General features: G+C 46.6%; 1 protein-coding gene and 1 non-coding gene across 2 annotated transcripts in view; both read left to right on the top strand.

Moving 5' to 3' along the window:
- The window catches only part of SEC11A (SEC11 homolog A, signal peptidase complex subunit), a 44,569-nt gene extending 31,417 nt beyond the window's left edge, over positions 1–13,152 (top strand). Inside the window, exons 5-6 of the mRNA XM_075345484.1 lie at positions 1,674–1,731; positions 10,310–13,152. Coding sequence (XP_075201599.1) covers positions 1,674–1,731; positions 10,310–10,360 — 109 coding nt within the window. The 3' untranslated portion in view covers positions 10,361–13,152. The remainder of the gene's footprint in view (positions 1–1,673; positions 1,732–10,309) is intronic.
- On the top strand, positions 2,006–2,097 carry LOC142304878 (Z30 small nucleolar RNA). The gene has a single exon (XR_012753522.1). It is a non-coding gene; the product is annotated as a Z30 small nucleolar RNA (small nucleolar RNA).
- Positions 13,153–14,071: the final 919 nt, after the last annotated feature.

Raw genomic sequence — 14,071 nt, 5'->3', positions numbered from 1 at the left:
ATTATAACTGCTGTCTGCATCATACCACCTGCAATGAGGTCATGATTGCCATTCTTCCAACAATTTTATTACTTGTCCTGTGCATCTAAATTTACCCCCCTAAAATTGCTTAACTCAATGTTGCCATATTGTGTCTAAAGCTCCTATGTGTATGTGTGTCCATGGCAACAGACCACATGAACACACTTTAGAGTAATCTTACTTGTAGCTTTACGCCCTTCTTTGTGCTCTCGACATTTTACCAGTTTATATTGTGGTTCGTGGTGGATTTGTTGCAATGCAACCCGTAAGCATAGCCTTAACTTGTTGTTCTTGTGGAAAATATCATCTTTGAAGACTGTTGCTTACGTGAAATGTAGATATCTCTGCATAGAGCTGCCTTATTTTACTAAGTTTACTCCAGACATTTGGTGCGCTGAATTTTTTTTCTTTATTTCAGAATCCTGACAGTTATGAAATGCCATCTGTCAGTTTAGTCAATGATGCACATAGACTTTTGAGCGGGCCTGTTAAGTGAGAGTATAGTGTTATGTCAATCCTAATGACTTACTACCTCTTAACCCCCTAATGTTAACCCAACAATCTGTTACGTGAAGCGACGCATATTATATATATTGAAGGCGATGGAGAATCATTAGCACTTCTGCAATGATGCATCCATAGGTCACTGTCACTGACTCACATCATTAGCACGCCATGAATAATTCTCACATAAACACCAGAATGTTTCCTACGTGCATCATCAGCTGAGGCAAGCATCTGAATACAAAGCACTACTCGCTGATCCCCGGGGTCCTGCCGGCAGATTCAGTATATTGTCATATTTTAGTATTCCCCTGTACTGCTTCCTCGGCATTGGTAAATATTCTTCATTACTTCCTTTTGTCTTCGTGAAGGCTGGTTACAATGTAACCCTTATTCTGCCATATAATGCCAATTCATTATTGCTCACAAACATTTGTCATACAAAAATGTTAAAACTTGGCTGTATTATTTCTAAAAACACTGGATGGGTTACAATAAAATAAGTGGACAAAGCCTCTGCTGCTTTCTGCCATTTCAGTGCCACTCAGGTGCTATAGTCGTGCAGTCTCAGAAGACCTAGCAATAGCAACAACTAGGTAGAATAGTATAGCACGTTTCCAACAGGTTGTTATGCATAAAGTAGTGTTTTAGTGGTGACAAATTACAGGTTAGTGCCAACATGATGCGGTCAATTGGGATTTCCTGCTAGGACCACACACACTGCTAAAATAAGCGTTTGTGTTGCTGGGTGCTGCAGGTTCTGTGCATGTAACGCAGCATAGCCCCATTCACTATCATTGATTGTGGTGGTCCTGTGTATAAGACAACCTCTGACTAGAACGTGACCACATATTCTAGTGATAAGACCGAAATACCCCATTAAACTTGTCAAAATGGTTAAAAATAATTTCAAAATGACAGCCTGTTAATGTGAAAAGTATGTTTTATGTCCTATTCTATTTGTATAGCATGGTTACCATTAGGAACACTTACAACTGCCCAGTGTGTGACGACAGATCCCAGTGTCACTCCATGATTGCTTTATACCAGCCACTTCTGTACATTGTTCCATACTGAACAATTGTCAAGTAAAACTGTTGTATTTTCTTAGTAGTCCACTTTCATGTAATGATGATTTTATTTTTCAGATTTGTACCTTACATTGGCATTGTCACAATCCTCATGAATGACTATCCCAAGTTTAAGGTGAGCAGTTTTGATTTGGGCAAAATAAATCTTTGCTTTGATATTTTTCTTAAAAAATGTAATTATTGAAGCAGACCTGTCATTAAAGCTATAGTGTCCTATTAAATAAAAAAAATATATACCTTGAAAAATGAATACCTTGCCGACTTCCCCTTGTTGCTTCCATTTCTACACTTTCCAATACCCTGCTCCAGTGATGACATCCCAAAACCGCTGCACCTAGTCACTGCCGATTCATGTGATTTTAAGAGGTCACATTTCTTGTCTTGTTTTCAGCTGTGATGAGTAAGATATAGTATGACCTGGTATTGCAGAGTTAAGTCTGCATTGACCAGTAAATGATCATGTAATCTTCTCTCTGAGCTGAGACCAACAGGACATGAGCACTATAGGTAATCTTATTTAGGGGAAGGTACAGCCCAGAGGTTCTCAAAGTTCCATAATTGTGCTGAGTTGAAAATCATAATTAAAGGGAACCGCTCCTATTAAAGGGAACCTGTCAGCAGAAATTTCGCCCAAAACCTAAAAGATTCCCCCTCTGCAGCTCCTGGGCTGCATTCTAGAAAGGTCCCTGTTATTATTGTGCCCCATGTGAGACCAAAATAAATACTTTATAAAGTGGTACCTTTTTGTATTCAGATTCTGTAAATGGGACACGGGGGCGGGCTTTCTGGCGTCCGTTATTCTACCCCCTGGTCCTGTATGCCGCCCCCAATCACTCCTTTCCATAGCTGATGCACCGCCCACTGCTCCAGCCATCCCGGCGCATGTCCAGTGCCAGTCTCACGGGACTGAGCAGTGTGACCGCTGGTGACGTGTACGCAGGGAAGTGATTATGGACGGGGCTGTGATTATCAGCAAGTACCCGCCCATAATCTCGTGAGCGCGCAAACCTCACCACCGGTCACACTGTGCTCAGGGTGGATGCTAGACTGTATGGGCTGCTTCCAGGGATGACGTCCCTTTTGTCACGAGATTATGGGCGGGTACTTGCTGATAACAATCACAGCCCCGCCCATAATCTCTTCCCTGCGTACACGTCAGTCCCGTGAGACTGGCACTGGGCATGCGTGGGGATGGCTGGAGCAGTGGGCGGTGCATCAGCTATGGAAAGGAGCGATGGGGGCGGCATACAGGACCAGGAGGCAGAATAACGGACGCCATAGAGCCCGCCCCCGTGTCACATTTACAGTATCTGAATACAAAAAGGTACCACTTTATAAACTCTTTATTTTGGTCTCACATGGGGCACAATAATAACAGGGACCTTCCTAGAATGCAGCCCAGGAGCTGCAGAGGGGGAATCTTTTAGGTTTTGGGCGAAATTTCTGCTGACAGGTTCCCTTTAAACACTATGTGGCATTCATGCAGGGTGTTATAGAGCATGATGATGTTACACCGGGAGTGCTGAGAGGTAAGGCTGCTTTCACACATCCGGTTTTTGCTGTGCGGCACAATCCGGCTCTTTGCAGAAAAAAACGCAACGTGTTTTTTTTTGCCGCCGGTTGCGTTTTTTCCGCATATACTTTTCATTAGTGCCAGATTGTGCCGCATGGCCTTGCGTTCGGTCCGGTTTTTGCCGGATGCGGCATATGTAGCCCATGCGGCGGCCGGATGGAACGTTGCCTGGCACGGTTTTTTGTCCGGCAAAAAAAACGCATCGTGCCGCATCCGGCTGATGCAGCGCTTTTTCCAATACATGCCTATGGATGCCGGATGCGTCGCGATGCGGCAAAAACCGCATCCGGCCGCCGCATGCGGTTTTTTGCACTGCGCATGCTCAGTAGCGTGCCGCAACTGGCAAAAACCGGACGGGCCACATGTAAAAACTTATGCAAAGGATGCGTTTTTCTTTGTCGCTCCATTGGGAGACCCAGACAATTGGGTGTATAGCTATTGCCTCTGGAGGCCACACAAAGTATTACACTTAAAAGTGTAAGGCCCCTCCCCTTCTGGCTATACACCCCCAGTGGGATCACTGGCTCACCAGTTTTGTGCTTTGTGCGAAGGAGGCAACACATCCACGCATAGCTCCACTTTTTAGTCAGCAGCAGCTGCTGACTATGTCGGATGGAAGAAAAGAGGACACATATAGTGTCCCCAGCATGCTCCCTTCTCACCCCACTGTATGTCGGAGGTGTTTGTAAGGTTGAGGTACCCATTGCGGGTACGGCGGCAGGAGCCCACATGCTGATTCCTTCCCCATCCCTTTTTACAGGGCTCTGGGTGAAGTGGGATTTACCGGTCTCCAGGCACTGAGACCGTGCTCCATCTACAGCCCCTGGAGAAGATGCTGGATGGAGCGGAGTACATCAGGGACATGGCCCTGCTTCCTCAAGGTACTCTGTGTCCCCGTGCATTTGGCGCTCACACCGCAGCATGCTGGGTGTTGTAGTGCGCCGGGGGACATCAGCGCTGCGGCGCCTGTGCCATGGCCTCATTCAGCTTTGCTGAAGCAGGCTCACTTATGGGAATTGGTCGCGCCGGCCGCTGGGACTGCGGCGCGGCTGGCACTTGTAGTGCGCCGGGGACTTCAGCGCGGCCTGCGCTTTTACGGCGGCCGCGCTGATAACTAGAGTCCCCGGCTTTTGCGGCCTGCTTCCGTTCGTTCCCGCCCCCAGACCTGCCAGTCAGGAGAGGGGCGGGACACTGGCCACTTCCAGGAATCGCTCGCGCCGGCCGCTGGCAGCGGCGCGGCTGGCACTTGTGGTGCGCCGGGGACTTCAGCGCGGCCCGCGCTTTTACGGCGGCCGCGCTGATAACTAGAGTCCCCGGCTTTTGCGGCCTGCTTCCGTTCGTTCCCGCCCCCAGACCTGCCAGTCAGGAGAGGGGCGGGACGCTGGCCACTTCTATGAATCGGTCGCGCCGGCCGCTGGAACTGCGGCGCGGCTGGCACTTGTGGTGCGCCGGGGACTTCAGCGCGGCCCGCGCTTTTACGGCGGCCGCGCTGTTAACTCGAGTCCCCGGCTTCTGGGCCTAGTCTCCCTTCGTTACCGCCCACAGCCCTGACAGTCAGGGTAGGGGCGTGACGCTGCATAGAGCAGAGCTGAGAGCTGGAGTATGTTTTGCATACTCCACCCCTCTCACTGTGTGCACTGTGAATCCGGATTCCCGCACTTTCTCAGGCACGCCCACGGCTTCCTTCTCTACAAGGACACCGGCAGCCATTAGTGTCAGTTTCTGTACGATACAGAGACAAGTGTGGAAGACCCTGGCATTCTGATAGTCACACAATCGCTGTGACAGGCGTTAAGCAGCACCTGTGGTGCTAACCCCACTAGTGCAGAAGTGCACTTATAGATATGCTTGTACTATATACATTGCACTGTTTGCTCGCACGTTGTATATACCCTCCTGGATTATGCGGAGGAGTTATCAGCATATTCTCTGTGTAAAACAAAGGTGCAGAACCACATGTTTTTCTATACAGCTGGTACAGCATGTACGGCTACACGGCCGGCAGGTTACATAGACTCCCATTGTATGCACTAATGGCCAGGGGATGAGGACGGTGTCTGCAGTATTTACTGACAGATTTTCTGAGACTATGGCTATGATACTAGAAGCCTAGCAGTCCGGACATGTCTCTCACAATATGGGCACTGTTGAATCATTGATCCATGGCCCCCCTCAGTGTGAATAACTAACAGCTCCGGGAATGTCACACGCATCCCAGAGTCACGGCTCTGCACGGACGTCAGTCCCAGACAGCCTAAGTGGGCTCGCTATGAGCGGCCTCGGTTTCATCAGGGTCCTAACAGAAGGACTCGCTGTGTAATGAGGCGGAAGTAGCGGCTCAGGATTCTGATCCTGAGACCGCTCTCAATCTGGATACACCTGATTGTGACGCCATAGTAAATAATCTTATAGCGTCCATCTATAGAATGTGGGTTATTTCTCACAGCTCCTCCAGTGGAGGAGTCAGCTTCACGTATTTTTCTGGACCACTCTGCCTTCAGAGAGGCAGTCCAGGAACACCACGCTTATCCAGATATGCGCTTCTCCAAACGGCTTAGGATACACGTTATCCCTGTCCCCTGACTTGGTCAAGGACTGGACCCAATGTCCCGAGCGGCATCCTCCAATCTCCAGGCTTGTAGCTAGATCCATAGTTGCAGTGGGAGATGGAACTGCAAACTCAAAGATGCCACTGACAGACAGATGTCGAAAGCCATCTATGAGGCTGTCGGCGCACCGTTGGCTCCGGCATTCTCTCCCTTGGGGCACTCCAAGCTATTTCAGCTTGTCTTACACAGATTGACACGGTTACACGTACATCTGTGCCGCAGGTGGCATCCTTAACCTCTCAAATGTCTGCATTTGTTTCTTACGCGATTCAGGTTGTCCTGGACTCTGCGAATCGTGCGGCGGTAGCCTCCGCTACTCCGTGTTTTTAAGCAGAGCCTGGTCTGATCGTTAAGTGAATGGAAGGCAGATTCTGCTTCCAAAAAAGGTTGCCTAACCAGTTGCCTTTTTCTGCTGACCGACTGTTTGGTGAGCGTTGGATGTAACCATCAAACAGTCCAGGGGTAAGGATTCATCCTTTCCTCAGCCCGGACACAACAAACCCCAACAGAGCAAGAGGCAGTCGGGGTTTTCGGCCTTTTCGAGGCTCGGGCAGGTCCCATTTTTCCTCGTCCAATGTGGACTCAAAAGGATCAGAGGAGCTAAGATTCTTAGCGGGCTCAGTCTCGCCCAAAAAAGCGACAGTCTGAAAACCCGCTTCCAAGGCGGCTTCCTCATGACTTGCGGCCTCGGTCGGTAGCAGGCTCTCCCGCCTTGGCGATATTTAGCTGCCATAGGTCAATGACCATTGAGTGTGAGACATTCTGTCTCACGGGTACAGGATAGAGCTCACTTCTCGTCCTCCAACTCGATTCTTCAGAATTTCTCCACCTCCCGGCCGGGCCGCTGCTCTTCTGCAAACAGGGTGCACTCTATAGGCAGAAAGAGTGATGACCCCCGTTCCTCTTCAGGAACAAGGTCACGGTTTTTACCCCAAATTCTTTGCGCTACCTATAACAACGGGCCGTTCCGTCCCGTTCTGGATCTAAAAATGCTCAGCAAGCTCGTGGACACCAGGCGGTTCCGGATGGAATCCCTCCGCCATGTCATCGCCTCAAGGTCCCAAGGATATTTCCTAGCATCATTAGGCATCAAGGATGCTTATCCACACGTGCCGATTGATCCAGAGCACTAGCGTTTCTACGCTTCGTTATAGGAGACGAACACCCTCTGTTCGTAGCTCTACCTTCCGGCTAGCGACAGTCCAACTGGTCTTCGCCAAGGTCAGGGCAGCAGTAGTCACAGTCCTGCACTCTCAGGGTCACTCTGTGGTCCCGTATTTAGACGATCTACTTGTCAAGGCACTCTCTTAGGAAACATGCCAACACTGCCCGAACGTTGCGCTGGAGACTCTCTAGAGTTTTGGGTGGATCATCAACTTTTTAAAGTCAGATCCGACCCCGACCCTATCGATAACATATCTAGGCATAGAGTTTCTTACTCTCTCAGCGATAGTGAAGCTGCCGCTAGACAAACAGCATTCACTACGGGCTGCAAGCTCTTCTTTAAGAACCAGTCGCACACATTGAGACGCCTCATGCACTTCCTACGTAAGATGGTAGCAATGGAGGCAGTTCCTTTCGCGCAGTTTTACTGCGTCCACTACAATGGGACATTCTCCGCCAATGGGACGAGGAGTCGACGTCCCTCAACAGAGTCGTCGTTCTTTCTCAGGCGGCCAAGGAATCTCTACGGTGGTGGCTTCTTCTCACCTCTTGGTCAAAAAGAAGGTCCTTCCTATCCCCGTCCTGGGCGATAGTTACGACAGACGCGAGTCTATCAGGGTGGGGAGCAGTTTTTCTCCACTACAGCGCTCAGGGTACGTGGACTCAGCAAGAGTCCACTCTTCAGATCAATGTTCTTGAACACAGAGCAGTGTATCTTGCCCTACAATCCTTCCAACAGCGGCTGGAAAGCAAGCATATCCGACTTCAGTCGGACAGCTCCACAGCGGTGGCATACATCAACCACCAAGGTAGAACGCGCAACCGGCAAGCCTTCCAGGAAGTCCGGCAGGTTCTGATGTGGGTGGAAGACACGGCATCCACCATATCCACAATTCACATCCCAAGTGTGGAAACTAGGAAGCTGACTTCCTAAGTCGCTGAGGTGTGGCCGAAAGAGTATGGTCTCCTCACCCGGACGGGTTTCAGGAGATCTGGCGCCGCTGACAGAGGCCGGACGTCGATCTAATGGCGTCACGGCACAACAACAATGTGCCAGCTTCATGGCACGGTTTCACAATCATCGAGCTCTGGCGGCAAACGCCTTAGTTCAGCATTGGTCGCAGTTCCAGCTACCTTAGGTGCCACCTCTGGCATTGTTGCCCAGAGTACTGCGCTAGATCAAGACCGACTGCGGCCGCGCCATCCTCGTCGCTACAAATTGGCCGAGGATGTTGTGGTACTCGGTTCTGTGGTGCCTCACGGTAGGCTAACCGGGGGCACTACCAGACCAATCAGACTGGCTGTCTCAAGGGCCATTCTTCCATTTGAATTCTACGGCCCTCAACCGGATGGTGTGGCATTGAGTCCTGGAACCTAGTGTCGTCAGGATTACCTCAGGACGTGGTTGCCACCATGAGACAGGCTAGCATACCAACGTCCGCCAAGATTGACCACAGGACGTGGAAGATGTTCTTATCTTGGTGCTCGGCGCAGGGTGTTTCTCCCTGGCCGGTTGCATCGTCTATGTTTCCTTCCTTCCTGCAATCTAGGTAGGAAAATGGGTTGTCGCTCAGTTCCCTTTAGGGACAAGTCTCAGCGCTATCTGTATTTTTTCAGAAACGACGACTTCCTCAGGTACGCACGTTCCTATGGGGAGTTTGTCTTCTCAGCACTCCGTACAAGCGGCCGTTAGAGCCCTGAGATCTGAACAAGGTTCTAATTGCTCTCCAGATGCCGCCTTTCGAGCCTTTGAAGGATGTCTCCCTTCCCGTTTTTCACGGGAAGTGGCCTTCTAGTAACGGTCTCGTCTCTTAGGAGAGTTTCCGAGCTAGCAACGCTCTCATACAAACTCCCTTCCTGGTCCTTCACCAGGACAGGGTAGTTCTGCGTCCGGTTCCGGAATTTCTCCCTAAGGTGGTATCCCATTTTCATATCAATCAGGATATCACCTCACCTTCTTTGTGTCCTCGTCCAGTCCATCAATTTCAGAAAGATTTGCATCTGTTGGTTCTGGTGAGAGCACTCAGGTTCTACTTCCCGCATGGCGCTCCTGCGCCACCCGGATGCACTCTTTGTCCTTGTCGCTGGTCGGCGTAAACAGTCGCAAGCTTCCAGATCCACCCTTGCTCGGGGGCTCGAGGAACCAATTCTTGAAACCTACAGTTCTACTGGGCTTCTGGTTCTCTCAAGGCCGAAGGCCCATTCTACCAGAGCCGTGGGTGCATCCTGGGCATTACGGCACCAGGCTACGGCTCAGCAGGTGTGTCAGGCACCCACCTGGTCGAGTCTACTTACTTTTACCAAGCATTATCAGATGCATACCTACGCTTCGGCAGACGCCAGCCTAGGTAGATAAGTCATTCAGGCGGCGGTTGGCCACCTGTAGGAGAGGGCCGTTTGACGGCCCTATCATGAGGTATTCTTTTACCCACCCAGGGATTGCTTTTGGACATCCCAATTGTCTGGGTCTCCCAATGGAGCGACAAAGAAGAAGGGAATTTTGTTTACTTACCGTAAATTCCTTTTCTTCTAGCTCCAATTGGGAGACCCAGCACCCGCCCTGTTTTCTCGGGGTTTTTCTGTTTTTTCGGGTACACATGTTGTTCATGTGGTATGGTTCAGTTCTCCGATGTTTCCTCGGATTGAATTGGTCTTTAAACCAGTTATTGGCTTTCCTCCTTCTTGCTTTGGCACTAAAACTGGTGAGCCAGTGATCCCACTGGGGGTGTATAGCCAGAAGGGGAGGGGCCTTACACTTTTAAGTGTAATACTTTGTGTGGCCTCCAGAGGCAATAGCTATACACCCAATTGTCTGGGTCTCCCAATTGGAGCTAGAAGAAAAGGAATTTACGGTAAGTAAACAAAATTCCCTTCTTTTCACCGCATCCGTTGCATAGGTTTTAGAGCCGGATTTAGCCGCACTGCTAAAACCGGATGTGTGAAAGCAGCCTAAAAAGCATCACTCACAGATTACTGATCTGTCCGCTACACCGGAGTCCTACAAACAGGTTCTCTCATCGCTGCTTATTTGTCTTCAACTTATAAAGATAAATAAAATGACTCATTAACCCTTGATCATACGGAAGCTGTTTTGTGATGTATGGAATCTCTGGCTTCACACAATAAAGCTGAAGGAACAGGGAGCTTTTTTTATGGTGCTTATTCTTGTTTTTGAAGAATGCATCTAGGAGAGAAATTAGACCATTAATAATGTAAAACATAAGATTTCGAAAGGTTATATTTTTTTATTTTACAACTAATAAAAAATTTCTTGTGTGCCTGTGGGTCAAGTCTAAAAACTTTAAACTGATTTTGATTCAATGATTTCCTTCTTTTTTTTTTTTCAGTATGCCGTCTTATTCCTGCTGGGTTTGTTTGTCCTGGTCCATCGAGAATAACAGAACCGATATTTGGGGGATTATCCGGAGAGTCAGTGTGGCTTTCAAGCTGTAACTTATCCAAGCAAGAGTTATTAAAGGACAGACCTCATCAAGCAGTGTAAAGTTTTACATTTGAACCAGTATTTCTTTTTCTACATATGTCTATGTGCTCAGTTTTTGTTAATGCAGAGATGGAATGGAATGTTTAACATGGGCCCGATCTCTGCCACGGCTTCTCTACCTCCGTGTCCTTTTGTGGGCCAGTCATGAGATTCTTCAGCACTGTTTGTTTTTTACTTTTTTAATATTTAAATTTCAAACCAAAGTCCTTTATTGTTTAAATTGTGAAGCCTCTCAACCTTTTATTCGAAAGTGCCTAAAAATTAGTGTATGTGCAGTAATCTGACACTAGCCCTGAGTAGTCTGACGCAATACAGCGACATTACATTTTACTGACTGTAAGCGCTCTGATTCTTATTGTCAGCAAAATATGACAATGTGCTACTGGTTTTTTTTTTTTTTTCACCTCTCTGAATCACTTAGAGTTCACATTCTTGAAAGTTCAGTCTGCAAAATCTGTAATACAATTGATGTAATATATACATATTTTTTTCTGGCATTGTGTTTTATTATTGTGAAATGCAATAGTCCAAAAACACCTGTAAGTTTGACCAAGCTCAGATTATTGCGATAAGTCCTCCCTTTTACTTCTCACAGGGCATGTACATAACTGGTTAAGATTTGTGAAACTTCATTCTTGGTAATCATACACAAGAATGGCGGAATTGGCTTATTAGGTTCCAAACTTGAAAAATATTGTGAACCTGTGATTTTATATCTATATATATTATTTTTTTTTTTTTTGTGATGAACTGTCGGGAATTGGAAACAACAAATGCACCCGTTTTTGGTTCACAGAAAAAGCTCGGAAGATGTTCACAGGCTCTAACTGGTGTTTCAACTCAAGTGAATAGAAACATATCATCAAGTAAAAAAAAACCCAGACTTTTTCTAGTGGAAGGCAACTGTTTGCTTTTTACTGATTATACCATATAATTTACATAATCCAATCACTGGTAACCAAGGGCAATGTCTCCTTCGCCTAGAGCACTTGCAGTTCTGCAGTGCACTAGAAGTTAATATGTAGTGGAGTGTAATCTGTACTACCGTGCATGTTGCATTACAGAGAGGCTGACCACATAAATATATGGGAATAACCGCTCCAATTTTTTGTCCTTTTCTGCATATTTGTGAATGCTTTTGAAATTATTTTTATATAAAATGTTTATTTTGTGTTTGTGCATTTTGTAAAGTTTCTGAAATTGCCACTTATTGCCATATTAGAAGTATAAATTCTCTCTACAATTTTGGTAATATGGGTACACTCCTACAGTGAATATGCAAACCTCTTCAGATACTGAATCCCGAAGAATAGTAGAAGTGCAAGTTTGGAAATTGCATCTGATGGTGAAACTGTCTGTAGTGATTTGTTTGCTTCCTCTGACACCTTGATATCATTCTGAGCTTATCAAAAAGCTTTGGCAGCTCACGTATTGTCTATGAGTAAGGGGTGCTTCACACATAGCGGATCGCTACCGAAATCGCTGCTACGGCACGGTTTTGGTGACGCAACAGTGACCTCATTAGCGATCTCGCTGTGTGTGACACTGAGCAGCGATCTGGCCCCTGCTGCGAGATCGCTGCTCGTTACACACAGCCCTGGTTCGTTTTCTTCAAAGGCGCTCTCCCGCTGTGACACACAGATCGCTGTGTGTGACAGCGAGAGAGCGACGAAATGAAGCGAGCAGGGAGCAGGAGCCGGCATCTGGCAGCTGCGGTAAGCTGTAACCAGGGTAAACATCGGGTAACCAAGGTGGTTACCCGATATTTACCTTAGTTACCAGACTCCGCAGCTCTCACGCTGCCTGTGCTGCCGGCTCCGGCTCTCTGCACATGTAGCTGCAGTACACATCGGGTTAATTAACCCGATGTGTACTGTAGCTAGGAGAGCAAGGAGCCAGCGCTAAGCAGTGTGCGCGGCTCCCTGCTCTCGCGGTTATGATCGCTGCTTCGGCTGCTGTGTTTGACAGCTAAGCAGCGATCATAACAGCGACTTACAAGGTCGCTGTTACATCACAGAAAATGGTGACGTAACAGCGACCTCGTTGTCGCTGTCGCTTAGTGTGAACCAGCCCTAAGGCTAAATTTATATGGCCAAAATTTTGGTGCCTATAATGTGCAATAACATTTTTTTTTTTTTTTTTATTCCAACCAAGTAGCCTTCAATGCATTCTGTCCCCATTTTTGGCAAAAAAATACTATAAGATATACTGAAAATATGGCACTATAAGTATAACCTGACTTAAAAGTAATCCTTACTGCAGAATACCAATTTCTTCTTGATAGGAGCATATATTTACACAAAGGGTTCCATCATCCACATTAAATCGATTACGTGTCTCATAAAAGGGGTGTGTTTAAAAGGTCCGTATCTTGAAGTGGAATTACAGTACATGTATTCCAATATTCGCCTCCATGTAGCATTTGTAGAACAGAAATATATTGTGTGCAGTCCACAATAGTACTTTTGCCTGTATACGGTATCTGCGGGACAAGACTTTTAGAAATCCTTTTGCTGCTTTCCAAATCTGTCGGGTACATTGTTTTTTTCTTTAAGGTTTACAGCTATGGATCCAATTGTTCGTCTCACTGTAATTTTAAGTTTGTTCATTTTCAGTGACAACTTTCCAACATTAAGAGAAATGTTAATGTATGCGTTTATTAAAGAGCATTCCTTCGTAAATTAAGAATCATGGTAGTTTCTTTTTCCAAGTATTCCAAATTTTTTCACCACGTCTTCTTTGTTAAATTTTTATTGAGACAAAACAGGAACAATCCAATATATAGACAAGTTACTTATTTGACATAAATAAGGTATAACAATGGATAGCTAAAACATACATATATGTATCTTTCTGTCCAGTTTTCATTATAAGAGAAAAGGGTAAAAACAAAGAATGCCTAGTAGGAATAAGACAAAGAAAAGGGAGGAACATAGAGGAAAAAGGGTAAAGCCATCATAAATCAAAGCCTCATGGGGTGAGGATTTGGCCCAGGCACAAAGGGCAGAAATCTAAGACTCCGAATGCAGAAGATCACTGTATTCACTTATGTTTAAACGCCACCCAGTAAAACAAGGGTTTTATAAAACGTTTCATACCTATTCTACAGGGAAGCAGTCAAGTCCCCCATATACATTCATTTCTTGACCTTAGAAATCCAGAGGGATAGAACGGGAGGATTGGCCTTATTCCATAACAAACAAATATAGGCTCTGGCAGCCATCAAAAATTTCGCCAAAGAACATTTATAAGAGGAGACAGGTTTCGCAAGATGGAGAAGGAACAACTCTGGGCTCAAATCATATATAATACCTGTAACCTTTCTGATAATGCTCTTCATCCAGAATGATTGTAAGGCCAGGCAAGACCAAAAAATGTAAAGAAAATTCCCCTCACCTGATCCACATCGAACACCTTGGATTCACCAATTTAAACATTTTGTTTCATTTAACTGGAACCCTATACCACCGAAAGAGAAGTTTGTAATTTGCCTCCTGGACCCTAGTACTTATTGAAGATCTATGCACCAATTTCAATATCTTATCCTTCTGTTCCCCGGAGAGAGTGATGCCCAAATCCTCTTCCCATTGTGATTAAAACTTAGGAG

Source organism: Anomaloglossus baeobatrachus, chromosome 4, assembly GCF_048569485.1.
Source record: "Anomaloglossus baeobatrachus isolate aAnoBae1 chromosome 4, aAnoBae1.hap1, whole genome shotgun sequence".
In the NCBI taxonomy this organism is placed as follows: Eukaryota; Metazoa; Chordata; class Amphibia; order Anura; family Aromobatidae; genus Anomaloglossus; species Anomaloglossus baeobatrachus.
This window is presented reverse-complemented; position numbering and strand designations above follow the sequence as displayed.